This window comes from Monodon monoceros, unplaced genomic scaffold (assembly GCF_005190385.1).
Source record: "Monodon monoceros isolate NGI ecotype Baffin Bay Population unplaced genomic scaffold, NGI_Narwhal_1 Super_Scaffold_16, whole genome shotgun sequence".
Taxonomy (NCBI): Eukaryota; Metazoa; Chordata; class Mammalia; order Artiodactyla; family Monodontidae; genus Monodon; species Monodon monoceros.
In genome coordinates this window covers 72,006,754-72,023,475 of record NW_021703772.1, presented here as the reverse complement: position 1 = coordinate 72,023,475, position 16,722 = coordinate 72,006,754, and the positions used below count along the sequence as shown (strand labels likewise).

Genomic DNA, 16,722 nt, shown 5'->3' with positions numbered 1-16,722 from the left:
ACCCAAGATGTGATCTATCCTGGAGAATGTTCTGTGTGCACTTGAGAAGAAAGTGTTATCTGCTCTTTTTGGATGGAATGTCCTATATATCAATTAAATCTATCTGGTCTGTTGTGTCATTTAAATTTAGGGTTCCCTTATTAATTTTCTGGCTGGATGATCTGTCCATTGTTGTAAGTGAGGTGTTAAAGTCCCCCACTTATTGTGTTACTGTAGATTTCCTCCTTTATAGCTGTTAGCACCTGCCTTATGCACTGAGGTGCTCTTATGTTGTGTGCATACATATTTATAATTGTTATATCTTCTTCTTGGGTTGATCCCTTGGTCATTATGTAGTGTCCTTCCTTGTTTCTTGTAACATCTTTAAAGCCTATTTTATCTGATATGAGTATTGCTACTCCAGCTTTCTCTTGATTTCCATTTGCATGGAATATATTTTTCCATCCCCTCACTTTCAGTCTATATGTGTCCCTAGGTATGAAGTGGGTCTCTTGTAGACAGCATATATATGGGTCTTGTTTTTGTATCCATTCAGCAAGCCTGTGTCTTTTGGTTGGAGCATTTAATCCATTCACGTTTAAAATAATTATCAATACATATGTTCCTATCACCATTTTCTTAACAGTTTTGGGTTTGTTTTCCTAGATTCTTTTCTTCTCTTGTGTTTCCAGAAGTTCCTTTAGCATTTGTTGTAGAGCTGGTTTGGTGGTGCTGAATTCTCTTAGCTTTTCCTTGTCTGTAAAGCTTTTGATTTCTCCATCAAATCTGAATGAGATCCTTGCCAGGTAGAGTAATCTTGGTTGTAGGTTCTTCCCTTTCATCACTTTAAATATATCGTGTCACTCCCTTCTGGCTTGTAGAGTTTCTGCTGAGAAATCAGCTGTTAACCTTAGAGTTCCCTTGCATGTTACTTGTCGTTTTTCCCTTGTTGCTTTTAATAATTTTTCTTTATTTTTTGTCAGTTTGATTACTATGTGTCTCAGCGTGTTTCTCCTTGGGTTTATGCTGCCTGGGACTCTCTGTGCTTCCTGGACTTGGGTGGCTATTTCCTTTCCCATGTTAGGGAGGTTTTCAACTATAATCTCTTCAAACCTTTTCTCAGGTCCTTTCTCTCTCTCTTCTCCTTCTGGCACCCCTATAATGCAAATGTTGGTGCGTTTAATGTTGTCCCAGAGATCTCTTTCACTGTGTTTATTTCTTTTCATTCTTTTTTCTTTATTATGTTCCACAGCAGTGAATCCCACCATTCTGTCTTCCAGGTCACTTATCCGTTCTTCTGCCTCAGTTATTCTGCTATTGATTCCTTCTAGTGTATTTTTCATTTCAGTTATTGTATCCATCTGTTTGTTTGTTCTTTAATTTTTCTAGGTGTTTATTCTTCAATTCTTCTAGGTCTTTGTTAAATATTTCTTACATCTTCTTGATCTTTGCCTCCATTCTTTTTCCGAGGTCTTGGATCATCTTCACTATCATTATTCTTAATTCTTTTTCTGGAAGGTTGCCTATCTCCACTTCATTTAGTTGTTCTTCTGGGATTTTATGTTGTTCCTTCATCTGGTACATAGTCCTCTGCCTTTTCATTTTGTCTATCTTTCTGTGAAAGGGGATTTCATTCCACAGACTGCAGGATTGTTGTAGTTCTTGCTTCTTCTGTCTGCCCTCTGTTGGATGAGTCTATCTAAGAGGCTTGTGTAAGCTTCCTGATGGGACGGACTGGTGGTGGGTATAGTTGGGTGTTGCTCTCTGGTGGGCAAAGCTCAGTAAAACTTTAATCTGCTTGTCTGCTGATGGGTGGGGCTGAGTTCCCTCCCTGTTGGTTGTTTGGCCTGAGGCAACCCAGCACTGGAGGCTATGCGCTCTTTGGTGGGGCTAATGGAGTACTTCCCAAAACTTCTGCTGCCAGTGTCCTTGTCCCCGCAGTGGGCCACAGCCACCCCCTGCCTCTGCAAGGGACCCTCCAACAACAGCATGCAGGCCTGGCTCAGTCTCCTATGGGGTCACTCCTTCCACCTGGGTCCCGATGTGCACACTACCCTGTGTGTGCCCTTCAAGTGAAGTCTCTGTTTCCCCCAGTCCTGTCAAAGTCCTGCAATCAAATCCCACTAGCCTTCAAAGTCTGATTCTCTGGGAATTCCCCCTCCTGTTGCCAGACCCCCAGTTGGGAAGCCTGACATGGGGCTCAGAACCTTCACTCCAGTGGATGGACCTCTGTGGTATAATTGTTCTCCAGTTTTTGAGTCACCCACCCAGCGGTTATGGGATTTGAATTTATTGTGATTGCACCTCTACCGTCTCATTGCAGCTTCTCCTTTGTCTTTGGATGTGATGTATCTTTTTTGGTGAGTTCCGGTGTGTTCCTGTCGATTACTGTTCAGCAGTTAGTTGTGATTCCAGTGCTATCATAAGAGGGAGTGAGCACACATCCTTCTATTCCACCATCTTGAACCAATCTCCCCTCCCATATACTTTAAATCATCTCTAGATTACTTATAATACCCAGTAGAATGTAAATGCTATTTAAATAGATGTCAGCATGCAGAAAATTCAAGATTTGCTTTTTGAAACTTTCTGGAATTTGGGGGGAAGCTGTGGATACAGAGGGCTGACTGTACATCAAACTTAAAAACTTCTCTGCAGCAAAGGAAACAATCAACAGAGTGGAAAGGCAACCTATAGAGAAATATCTGCAAACCATATATATGGTAAGTTAATACCTAAAACATATAAAGCATTCCTAGGGCTCAACAAAAAAAAATAAACAACCTCATTTTTTAAATGCGCAATGGTCTTGAATAGACATTTCTCCAAAGAAGATGTACAAATGGCCAACAAGCATACGAAAAGGTGCTCAACATCACAAATCATTAGGAAAATGCAAATCAGAACTACAATGAGCAATAACGTCACACCCATTAGGATAGTCACTATCAAAACAAAACAAAAACCAGAAAATAACTAGTGTTGGTGAGAATACAGAAAAATAAGAACCCTTGTGCATTGTTGGCAGTAATGTAAAATGGTGCCGCCACTATAAAAGATAGTACAGAGGCTCGTCAAAAAAATTAAAAATAGAATTACAATGTGATCCAGCAATTCCACTTCTGGGTATATACCCAAAGGAATTGAAAACATAATCTCAAAGAGGTATCTGCACACCCATATTCCCAGCATCATTACTGACAACCGCCAAGAGGGAGAAGCAACCCAAGTGTCCAACAATGGATGAATGGATAAACAAGATAGGGTATACTCATACAATAGAATATTATCCAGCCTTAATAGAAGGGAAATCCTGCCATTTGTAGCAACCTTAATGAAACTTTAAGACATTATGCTGAATGTAATAAGCCAGCCACAAAAAAACAAATACTGTATGATTCCACTTATATGAGGTATATAAACTATAGAAACAAAGTAGACTGTGGTTACCAGGGGCTGGGGAGAGGAGGAACAGGAGAATTGTTCAATGAATAGAGAATTTCAGTTTTGCAAAATGAAAAAGTTCTAGAGATCTGTCACAGAACAATGTGCATACTGTTAAAACTTACCTTCTTAACCATTTTTAAGTGTACAGTAGTGTTATTTATTTTTTAACACACACACACACAGAAAAACATCTGGCATGCTATTCCATAAAAACTGAGAAAGTAATTCTAACATCTATATAGAAATATGCTAAAGACCAAGAATAACTAAAACAGTTTTGAAAAAGAACTAATATGTAAAGGAGGCAAAAATATACAGTGGAGAAAAGACAGCCTCTTCAATAAGTGGTGCTGGGAAAAATGGACAGCTACATGTAAAAGAATGAAATTAGAACACTCCCTAACACCATACACAAAAATAAGCTCAAAATGGATCAAAGACCTAAATGTAAGGCCAGACACTATCAAACTCTTAGAAGAAAACATAGGCAGAACACTCTATGACATAAATCACAGCAAGATCCTTTCTGACCCACCTCCTAGAGAAATGGATATAAAAATAAACAAATGGAACCTAATGAAACTCAAAAGCTTTTGCACAGCAAAGGAAACCATAAACAAGACCAAAAGACAACCCTCAGAATGGGAGAAAATATTTACAAATGAAGCAACTGACAAAGGATTAATCTCCAAAATATACAAGCGGCTCATGCAGCTTAATATCAAAAAAACAAACAACCCAATCCAAAAATGGGCAGAAGACCTAAATAGACATTTATCCAAAGAAGATATACAGATGGCCAATAAACACATGAAAGGATGCTCAACATTACTAATCGTTAAGAGAAATGCAAATCAAGACCACAATGAGGTATCACCTCACACTGGTCAGAATGGCCATCATCAAAAAGTCTACAAACAATAAATGCTGGAGAGGGTGTGGAGAAAAGGGAACCCTCTTGCACTGTTGGTAGGACTGTAAATTGATACAGCCACTGTGGAGAACAGTATGGAGGTTCCTGAAAAAACTAAAACTAGAACTACCATATGACCCAGCAATCCCACTACTGGGCATATAACCAAGAAAAACCGTAATTCAAAGAGTCACGTACCACAATGTTCACTGCAGCTCTATTTACAACAGCCAGGACATGGAAGCAACCTAAGTGTCCACTGACAGATGAATGGATAAAGAAGGTGTGGCATATATATACAATGGGATATAACTGAGTCATAAAAAGAAATGAAATTGAGTTATTTGTAGTGAGGTGGATGGACCTACAGACTATCACACAGAGTGAAGTAAGTCAGAAAGAGAAAAACAAACACCATATGCTAACACATATATATGGAATCTAAAAAACAAAAAACCAAAAAGAAAATGGTTCTGAAGAACCTACGGGCAGGACAGGAATAAAGATGCATATGTAGAGAATGGACTTGAGGACATGGTCGGGGGAGGTTAAGCTGGGACGAAGTGAGAGAGAGTGGCATGGACATATATACACTACCAAATGTAAAATAGATAGCTAGTGGGAAGCAGCTGCATAGCACAGGGAGATCAGCTCGGTGCTTTGTGTCCAACTGGAGGGGTGCGATAGGGAGGGTGGGAGGGAGATGCAACAGGGAGGAGATATGGGAATATATGTATACATATAGCTGATTCACTTTGTTATACAGCAGACAATAACACACCATTGTAAAGCAATTATACTCCAATAAAGATGCTAAAAAAAAAAGAACTAATATGACTTATGCTACCTGACTTCAACACTTATTTCAAGGGCCTCCCTGGTGGCACAGTGGTTAAGAATATGGGTTCAAGCCCTGGTCCAGGAAGATCCCACATGCCGCAGAGCAATTAAGCCCATGCACCACAACTACTAACCCTGAGCTCTAGAGCCCACGAGCCACAACTACTGAGCCTGTGTGCTACAACTACTGAAGCCCGCGCGCCTAGAGCCCATGCTCTGCAACAAGAGAAGCCACCACAATGAGAATCCCGCACACTGCAACAAAGAGTAGCCCCTGCTCGCCACAGCTAAAGAAAGCCTGCACGCAGCAACGAAGAACCAACGCAGCCAAAAATTAATTAATTAAGAAAAAAAAAAAAGACCTACTTCAAGATAAAGCTACAGTAATCAAGGCACTGATGTAACCGGCACAAGGACAGACATAAAGATCAACAGGTCACAGAAAATCTATAAACAGACCAGTAATACAGTCAAGTGATTTTCAACAAAGTTGCTAAAATAATTCAATGGGAAAAGATTTCTCAATTAATGCTGTTGGAACAATTGAATTCCCATTTAGGAAAAGAAGAAAAGCTTACTCTTATCTTGCAAAGTACACAAACATTAACTTGAAATAAATCATAGACCTAAACATAAAATATACAACTATAAAACATCTAGAAGAAAACAGGATAAAATCTCAACAACACTAATAATCAGAAAAATGCAAATTACAGGTACAATGAGATACCACTTCACACCCACCAGAATGGCAAAAATTAAAAGACTAACAATACCAAATGTTGGCAAGTATGTGGAGAAATTGGAATTTTCAGTTGGGAACTTAAATGGTGCAACTGCTTTGAGAAACAGTTTGGCAGTCTCTCTTGAAAGTTAAACATTCACTTACTATACAACACAGAAATTTCACTCCTAACTAACCAAGAGAAAGGAACCATGTCCAGACAAAGACATGTGCATGTACATGAATGTTACAGTAGCTTCATTCATAATAGCCATAAACTGGAGAAGCCCAGAAGTTCATTAACAGTTAATGGATAAATATACTATGGTATATCCATGTAATGGAACACTACTCAACAACTCAAAGCAATGAATTATTGATATGTGCAATAATATAAATGAATCCTAAGCATTCTGCTGAGTGAAAAAAGCCAGATACAAAAAGTATATACTGAAAGATTCCATTTATATCAAATTCTAGAAAGGCAAATATGATCTAGAGCGCCAAAAAGTAGATCAGTGGTTACATAAGGCCAGGGGTGGAAAAATATTGACTGTAAAGGGGATAAAATAACTTTCTGGGATGATAATAACATTTATACCTTGATCATGATGGTGCATGCACAGGTATACACGTTTCAAAAACTCATCACACTGTATACTTAAAATGAAGAGATATTATTATTTAAATTATACCTCAATAAATTTTATCCAAAAAAATAGATTATGGAGCTGTACTGTCCAATACAGTAGCCACAAGTGGCTATTTGAATTTAAATCAATCACAATTAAGTAAAATATTCATATCCCCAGTAACAGTAGCCACATTTCAAGTGCTCAATAACCACATGTGCCTAATGTTACTACAATGGTCAGTACAAAGAACACTTCCATCATCACAAAAAGTTCTACTGGATAGCAATGATACAGAGGATCTGAATTAGACAATTATCAATTTGATATCTATACCTATCTATATATTGATATACTGTAATATATCAATAATGTTGCAAAAAATAATTTTGGAACCGAAGAGAAGAAATACTTTTCCTTCAAATATCCATCAAAACTTTATAAAAAATTAACCATATAAATTTTATAACAAACATACAAGGAAAATCTCTAACTCCCCAAAGAAATACAGTTTCACATTTGATTCCATGCAACAAAACTAGACACCCCTTTCCCAAAACACAACCTCAAAACTAATCAAACAATTTGCAAAGTTTAAAACAGTTTTTCTACCAACCTTTGGGTAAAAGTAGAAATGTAAGCTGAAAGTATATATTACTTAGAAATTGAAGATATGGAAAATACGGCAAAATCTAGGTAGTGAATATTTATTATTTGGTCAGTACCCCTTTTCTGGAAACTGTCCCTTCCACCACTATCCTCCTTATGATGTTGCTCCATTTATATATAATTCTACTCTCCACGGTCAGACAAATCTCAGCGCTGCACCTCATGCCTGCAGAGACTAGCACTGGGGTAGGCTCCTGGATCAGGTTGGGAGCCTCTGGGATTTTTGGAGTTGGCACTAGAGAGAAATGTCAGAATGGTCCCTTTCTGGTGGGTGAAACTGTAAAATGTAAACTTTGGGACCTACAGGTGTTCATGTTTTTCTAACACATGGAAAAGGCACAATGAGTATCACAGAAGGTGGCTATTCAGAAGCCTTGGACCAGATAAGAAACAGTACCCCAACAACACTCACGTCTCTGGTGCCAGTTTTTCCTGAGACTCACTTACAATAACTATTAATAATTACCATTTCTGCTTAACCTAATTCAAGTTGAGTTACTTTCAGTTGCAAATAAGGGTCCTGATATAACATACCAAAGCCAAAAATATACAGCCATTACCATGCTCAGAGAAAATTTCATAGCCTGAAATTAAACGAGTTTACTGCCATTTATTGAGTGGTGCTCTTTTAAGTACCTAACATGCATTAACTCATTTGATTCTTATAAGAATCCCATGAGGTTAAGTACTAGTATCCCATTTTGTACATAAGGAAAATGAGACACAGCAAAATTATATAACCTCCCACAAGGTAACTCAGCTAATAAGTAATGAAACAGATTTAGACACAGGCAGTCTGGTTCTTCAGTGCATATGCTCAACTACTAGATCACAGTGGCTCCCATAAGTATGTTTCTTACTAAATAATAACTAAAAATAATGAAATTAAATTTGAATTAAATGCTGATGAATAAGAGAGTCACATAAGGAATTATAAGTGGTTAAAAACATTTAAAAGCACTCAAACTCAATATTATACAAAAAAATGCAAAGTGAGATTACTTCTCACTTATTAGAATGAGAAAGATTAAGATTGCTAACACCCAGTAGAGGCAAGGATATGGGAAATAGGGACCCCATATAATGTTGAGAGGACAATTTGTCAGTATCCTTCACTAACTGCAGCTTTAGGTAATTTATTCTACAGAAACATTCACATTAAGACTGCAAGACAGGGCGGAGTCAAGATGGCAGACTAGGAGGACATGGAATTTGCATCTCTGCACAACTAGAGCACCTACCAGGGACCAGTGGGGGACCATGGACACCTAAGGGAATGAGAGGAACCCCCAGTGACCGGGTAGGACGTGAGGTGTGTGTGGGGGGCAGTGATGTGGGAGGAGAAGTGGAGGTGGGATGGGACCAGCACCCCTGAGGAGCGGCTGGGGGAGGGGAAGGGATCCCACGCCCAGAAGGGGGAAGGCGGGGACAATTAGGAGGGCAGAGGATCAAAAGGGAGCATGTCCAGGGTTTCCCCTGCCCAATTGGGCCCCCCGGGAGCCTGCAGAGATCCCGGTCCTGATCCTCTGTCCACCTAGGCCCCCTCTAGCCACGCAGGTCCTGAGAGAGTGGGAAGGATAAAAACTCTCCAGAAAGTGGGCATAGAGGGAACCTACCTCTACATAATAAAGGCCATATATGACAAACCAGCAGCCACATCATTCTCGATGATGAAAAACTGAAAGCATTTCCTCTAAGATCAGGAACAAGACAAGGAGGTCCACTCTCGTCACTATTATTCAACACCATATTGTAAGTCCTAGCCACAGCATTCAAAGAAAAAGAAATAAAAGGAATACAAATTGGAAAAGAAGAAGTAAAACAGTCACTGTTTTCAGTGACATGATACTATACAAAGAAAATGTGAAAGATGTCACCAGAAAACTACTAGAACTAATGCATTTGGTAAGGTTGCAGGATACAAAATAATGCACAGTAATCTCTTGAATTCCTATACACTAACAGTGAAAGATCAGAAAGAGAAATTAAGGAAACAACCCCATTTACCATCACAACAAAAAGAATAAAATACTTAGGAATAAACCTACCTAAGGAGACAAAAGACCTGTACCCAGAAAACTATAAAACACCGATGAAAGAAATCAAAGATAACATAAACAGATGGAGGGATATACCATGCTGCTGGATTGGAAGAATCAATATTGTGAAAATGACTATACTACCCAAAGCAGGGTAGTTCAATGCAATCTCTATCAAATTACCTATGGCATTTTTCACAAAACTAGAACAAGAAATTTTACAATTTATATGGAGACACAAAAGACCCGGATAGCCATAGCAATCTCGAGAAAGAAAAACGGAGCTGGAGGAATCAGGCTCCCTGACTTCAGACTATACTACAAAGCTACAGTAATTAAGACAGTATGGTACTGACACAAAAGCAGAAATATAGATCAATGGAACAGGATAGAAAGCCCAGAGATAAACCCACACACATATGGTCACCTTATCTTAGACAAAGGAGGCAAGGATATACAATGGAGAAAAGATAGTCTCTTCAATAAGTGGTGCTGGGTAAAATGGACAGCTACATGTAAAAGAATGAAATTGGAACATACCCTAACACCATACACAAAAATAAACTCAAAATGGATTAAAGACCTAAATGTAAGGCCAGACACTATAAAACCCTTAGAAGAAAACATAGGTAGAACACTCTTGACATAAATCCCAGCAAGATCCTTTTTGACCCATCTCCTAAAGGGAAATAAAAACAAAAATAAACAAATGGGACCTAATGAAACTTAAAAGCGTTTGCACAGCAAAGGAAACCATAAACAAGACAAAAAGAACCCTCAGAATGGGAGAAAATATTTGCAAATGAAGCAACTGACAAAGGATTAATCTCCAAAATATATAAGCAGCTCATGCAGCTCAATATCACAAAAATAAACCCAGTCCAAAAATGGGCGGAAGACTTAAATAGACATTTTTCCAAAGAAGACATACAGATGGCCAACAAATGCATGAAAAGATGCTCAACATCACTAATCATTAGAGAAATGCAAATCAAGACCACAACGAGGTATCACCTCACACCAGTCAGAATGGCCATCATCAAAAAATCTAGAAACAATAAATGCTGGAGAGGGTGTGGAGAAAAGGGAACCCTCCTGCATTGTTGCTGGGAATGTAAATTGATACAGCCACTATGGAGAACAGTATGGAGGTTCCTTAAAAAACTAAAAATAGAACTACCGTATGAGCCAGCAATCCCACTACTGGGGATATACCCTTGAAAACCGTAATTCAAAAAGAGACATGTACCACAATGTTCATTGCAGCACTATTTACAATACCCAGGACATGGAAGTAACCTAAATGTCCATCAACAGATGATTGGATAAAGAAGATGTGGCACATATATACAATGGAATATTACTCACCCATAAAAGGAACAAAACTGAGTTATTTGTAGTGAGGTGGATGGACCTAGAATCTGTCATACAGAGTGAAGACAGTCAGAAAGAGAAAAACAAATACCGTATGCTAACGCATATATATGGAATTTAAAAAAGCAGTACTGATGAACCTAGTGGCAGGGCAGGAATAAAGACGCAGATGTAGAGAACAGACTTGAGGGAAGACTTGAGGGCACGGGGTGGGGAAGGGAAAGCTGGGATGAAGTGAGAGTAGCACTGACATATATACACTACCAAATGTAAAACGGATGGCTAGTGGGAAGCTGCTGCATAGCACAGGGAGATCAGCTCGGTGCTTTGTGACCACCTAGAGGGATGGGATAGGGAAGGTGGGAGGGAGGCTCAAGTGGGAGGGTATATGGGGATGTATGTATACATATAGCTGATTCACTTTGTTGTGCGGCACACAAACACCGTGGAGCATTTATACACCAATAAAGATGTGAAAAATAAATAAAAAAGAAAAAAAAAGAATTACCATATAACCTAGCAATTCGACTTCTGGGCATTTACCCAAAGGAATTGAAAGCAGCAACTCAAAGAGATATTTGTATATCCCTGTTTAAAGCAGCATTATTCATAATAGCCAAAAGCTGGAAGGAAACCAAACATCCACTGATGGATGAATGGATAAACAAGATGTGTACACATACAATGGTGTATTATTCAGCTTTAAAAAGGAACGAAATTCTGACACAGGCTACAATGTGGATGAACCTCGAGGACATTATGTTAAATGAAATAAGCCAGACACAAGAAGACAAACACTGTATGGTTCCACTTATATGAGATATGTAGAATAGCCAAATTCATAGAAACAAGAAGGTATATAGATAGTTTCAGTTTTGCAAGAAGAAAATATTCTGGAGATTGGTTACACAATAGTGTAATACACTTAAAAATGGTTAAGACAGGAAATTTTATGTGTATTTTACTACAATTAAGAAAAGATGTATTTAAATAATTAATGCCTGCATCTAATTACAAATTTCCCCAAATCTGGTATACCTGTCTCTCTGATGAGCTGGTTAAGTTTAGGACGTAAGTCCCAGTTTATTATCACCCCCATCAACCATCAACTCACTCTCAGACTACACTCCACTACACCTCCACTGTAGTGGAATTTTGCCTTCACTATAACTGATCCAGACCAGAAATGAGGCAGTCTAAAGATTTCTGCGAAATAAAAACAAATAGAAAGGGGCCCACATTTGCACACTTTCTTAAAGACTTTTAAGATTTTTACTTACTGTTTAACAATAATTTAGTTTAACTGTAAAAGTACACTACTGGCATAAGAAACAAAATCAGAGTAAATTAACGTAAATTCAGCAAAAAAAAAATTAATTTAAAAAAAAAGGAATACAGTTTCAAACAAGTATTAAACTTGCAAAAATAAATGAGTTCTAAAATCCAATGATCACAAAACTGGAAAAACAGGTACACTTATATACATTTCTGGTAGCATTCTAAACTATTTTTTCCTAGAAAACAATCTAATAAAAATCTAACAAGAACTATCAAAACTCTTCTTTTTAACATACATAAAATATCCTGGGGGCTTCCCTGGTGGCGCAGTGGTTGAGAGTCTGCCTGCCGATGCAGGGGACACGGGTTCGTGCCCCGGTCCAGGAAGATCCCACATGCCGCGGAGTGGCTGGGCCCCTGAGCCATGGCTGCTAAGCCTGCGCGTCCGGAGCCTGTGCTCCGCAACGGGAGAGTCCACAGCAGTGAGAGGCCCGCGTACCGCCAAAAAAAAGGAAAAAAAAAAAAAAAAAAAAATATATATATATATATATATATATATATATATATATATTTTGATCGGTTAATTCTGCTTTGGGGAACACATGTCATGAAAATACCCCTAAGTAATGGTAACAACACAATGAAAGGAGTACCAAGATATCAGCACAATGCTATTAACAATATAAAGCTTTTCAAACACATACATACAACCAAATAGTAGAAGAGTCAAATTGTAGCATAGAGCTCCAGTGGAATAAAGTTATTAACACTGAGAATTATGTAGACTAAGTCAATATTCAGAAATGTATATAATAGTCTTAAAAATAAAAAGCACGATATGGATTCACTGATTACAACTATGTAAAGTATGTATGTCTGTGTTCACTTACAAAGATTAGAAATTAATGTGAAATGATGTAACTTTATATCCTTTAAATTCTTATTTCTGTAAGGTTGTTTAAATTCATGTTAGACTAAATATAATAGATCTCAACAGTCTATCTTAAAAAACAATATTTTAACTATACATTCTAGTAACTAAATACATATTTCACAAGTTTAAGTAAGGCTTGTCAAGATTATTTCTTTTGTCTCTAATCTTATCCAAACCTGCTCCATCCAATTTTATTCCTTAAGAAACATACAATGTTCAGTAGTTCACCTCAGATCTAAGGAATTTTTAAAAAGAAAAAAAAAAGAAAGAACTTATGAGAAATAAATTTTGAAAAAGTTTCACATTTAAACAAACTTCTGTGAACTGTCTACATTATTTATTCATTTAGTACATAATATGCCCTGAAACTTAGAATAGCATCACATACCTGATGCGATGACAGGATCTTTCATAAGCTCCCTAGTTATTGGACATATAAACTCATCAGGAATTTCAGAGGAAAGCGTTTTCATCTTTGTCCTGAGCTCTTCAATTTTCCGCAGAACTTTACTACGCAGCCCTAGAGATTCTGAAAAGAAATTATTCTGTTAGGGCTGGAGAACTATTACTTCTAACCTTTATGCAAGTCTTCAGCAAACAAAGAGAAATTTCATCTACTACAACCAAAAATCTTCAGACATCCTGTTTTACCACATGGAACCTTTTCTTTATAAATTCTTTAATCAATATTTGTAGTATAGAATACTGTGTGATTAAAATAACTCAGCAAGTTTATTCTAAATAACTTTTGATTCTCAAAGTTCCTCAAGAATTTCAGATTGTCCAAATACTAATATACCACACAAAATCAGAAAAGGCTCATTATTATAGGTTAATTTATTTAGACAACAAAAAATTTCCTAAAAATCATTTCTAAAGATGTTCAATTTGATAATATAAAAATTCCATCTATTTTTAAACATTATGAAATTGGGTATATTATTTGCTGATTCTCATATGAAACACAATCTCAAATAAAGTTCATATGTTTGTCCAAGACTCTACACGTATGTTTCATTCATTTGTATTACTTTTATCTTAAGTTTTTAAAATTATCTTAGTTTTTAATTTCGGGAAGATTAATACAATGAAGTTTAGGAAGTTTAGTGTGATTATCTGTTTATATTTTTAGATAATCTAGCTGACAGTTCTATTTTAGGTGGAGGTGTTTGGGGGGTGTAGGGTGGGTAGGAAAAAAGAACTACATTTCAGAACACCTCAGAGTTCCCATAAAAAGCCAAGTCAGCTTTCTTTCTGATTGGAAGGTAATTCTCCATGTGTTTATATACACCTTATGACACCTTTTGTCTAGCAATCTTTTCAAGGATGTCTGCAAACTTACTTGGAAGCTAGAGATAGTGTTTCCCTCCCAGTCTGAGGGCAGATTTGTTTCCTGACAAGAACAAAGATAATGTCTTCCTTTTGGACTAGTTTGCTAGCAGTCCCTTTGTAAGATGGGGGGGGTGGGGCGGTTCATAAACTCAGGGTTCCTCAGCTATGAGACCAACACAAATTGCCCCCACAAGACTAGGTGGAAAGGGCAACCAATTTAAATATGAAGCTCATGCTGCCTGCTGTGCCATGAGTAATAAACTGTTCAAATCTATTTGGACTCATTGACCATATCTATGCAAGTATGGCAAGTCAACCTAGCAGCTGCCTACATCTTAAGAACTGCTTTACTGCTTTCCTATGACTTACCTCCTATGTAATTCATTGAAACAAAATTGAGGATTTTTAATACAATTTTTTAAAAGCACCATGTTATAAACACATTTATAATTAGACTAATTAGACACATTAATAATTATGTAACTACTAACATAATTAAGTCATATCATTTAAGGGGAAAATTATACAACATGTAATAAGGATATAGAGGTATTTAATATTCTGAAAACAATATATATATTACCCTGTCGAATATACATGTGTGCCAATATTTAGAATGTTTATTAATAAAGAATATAGAAACCCTATTTCAAAATGTCCTGGATAAGGTTAAATTGTGTGTTACCCTTGTCTAATTTTAATGTCATTTAAGAATGCCCTCAGGGAAGCAGTTACCAAATCATATCCACAGAACTTGGCCAGAAGAAGACATCTCCTTTTGTGATTGGGGTTTGGCAGTGAGTGTTATTAAACTTAATTGCTCAGAAAGAAAAGACCCTTACCAGCTGAGGGCTAGTAAACCCTCAGTATGGGCAATGGGCAATATTTAGCTATAATTACTATAACTCTGAAAAGGCATCTGGCTATTAATAAGATGACAAATTAAATAGGCTATCACCTCCTGTACCCTCTTCCCCATCCCTGGAAATGCTACATAATTGAGAATTGATGGAGTCTGGACACAAATAACCATCAAAAATACAAAACAAAACTCAGAAAACCCTCAAGGAAACAGAACTAACTAGGTTCCAGAGTAGGGGATGGGAAACAGCTTAAGGCAGAGGTTTGTGTATACAAATGGAAGAAATACCTTTCTACTTGTAGCCTTCACTCTCCCCAACTTTGTCCTGTAAATATCATTACTAAGGCAGCAACACCAGCATGAGCTGGAGGCAGGGTAACAAGAGAGCGCTATGGCCTGGACTAACAATTACAGCCCATTGGGCTGGTCACTGAATCACGTCTGCAATGCCCTGAGACAGAACAACAGAATCAAAAGCTGGTTTCTTGGAGAAAAGAACTTTAAAACTTTTTATTTTTTTTAAATAAAATTTATTAACAAACTTCTGACTTGAAAGATCAAGAGAAAACAAGACATAAAACTATATTAGGAAAGAAAAGGGACACAAAACTATAGGTACAGTAGGGATTTTTTAAAGGATTTAGAGACGATGGTGATAGAAGCAATATAATTTTTAAACTTCTCCGAATCCCCACATAAAAACAGAGCAACGAGATAGCAAAATCAAATCCCACCGACACTTCCAAAAAACAAGGTAGCAGGGTATCCTCATGAATCCCGCTATATAAGTGGAAGAGAATAAACCACCAACATCCATAAGACCTGTGATTGATGTCAATGCGGAAGCAACAGGACATCTGATAGGCCTGAGGAATGGAGACCCCGAAATGCCCTACTCTCAGGAAAGTGGGGTAGGCCAATTTAAGAGCAGCAGCTGAACTGGAAGGGTTATGCCCACTCTAACAGCAGGTCAGTGCACAGGCCTATACATGTGAAAGGACTATTTCACTTCAATTGTGTGTAAAGAAAAAATGGTAAATGTTCTTATTACTTAACAGTATATGCAGTTAGGCAACAAGTGAAAGTCTACATAAGAAAGTATTACTAGAATTTGAAACATGAAACTTCCAAAACCTGAGGATGTTAAGACAGCTGGTACATAAAGTTTTAAAAAGCATTTGATATAATAATTTGATATTATAATTTTTAAAGCAGAAAATGATAAAAATGTCTCAAGTGCTTTCATGGTTTCTTGGAAAGACAAGAGCAAAAAGAAGAGGGAACGCTTTGAAGAAACCTCATTCCCAATTAAGAATCTATGATAAATCTATGACTGATAATTAGTTGAAAGGGTAAGGACTGACACAATATACAATAGTTCCTTGTCATTTGTCATTCCATGGTTCTACCATTATATCGTCTACAGCAATTACAAACTCCAAGATAGGTAGCAGTTTGCAATATTCCTGAGTCCTGGATATAACCTGAAGCCAAACTGCAGATGAAAATCACGTGGCTAGTTAGTGGACTTACTGCTTGCCTAGGATCACATCTCAAAGAGACTTTCTTGCTCTTTATCTTCATACTTTATGCCTTTTGGTTGCAATATTAAAGGCTATCGTAGAGTTCACAAATTCATGGATACACATACGTCTTAAGACATACCTCTCTTAATATCAAGGATCTCTTGTACCTGTAA

General features: G+C 37.4%; 1 protein-coding gene across 2 annotated transcripts in view; it reads right to left on the bottom strand.

Moving 5' to 3' along the window:
* The window catches only part of WDSUB1 (WD repeat, sterile alpha motif and U-box domain containing 1), a 73,692-nt gene that overhangs the window by 22,526 nt on the left and 34,444 nt on the right, over positions 1-16,722 (bottom strand). For both annotated transcript variants that reach the window (XM_029225503.1, XM_029225504.1), the window contains one exon: positions 13,218-13,358. In XM_029225503.1, coding sequence (XP_029081336.1) covers positions 13,218-13,358 — 141 coding nt within the window. The remainder of the gene's footprint in view (positions 1-13,217; positions 13,359-16,722) is intronic.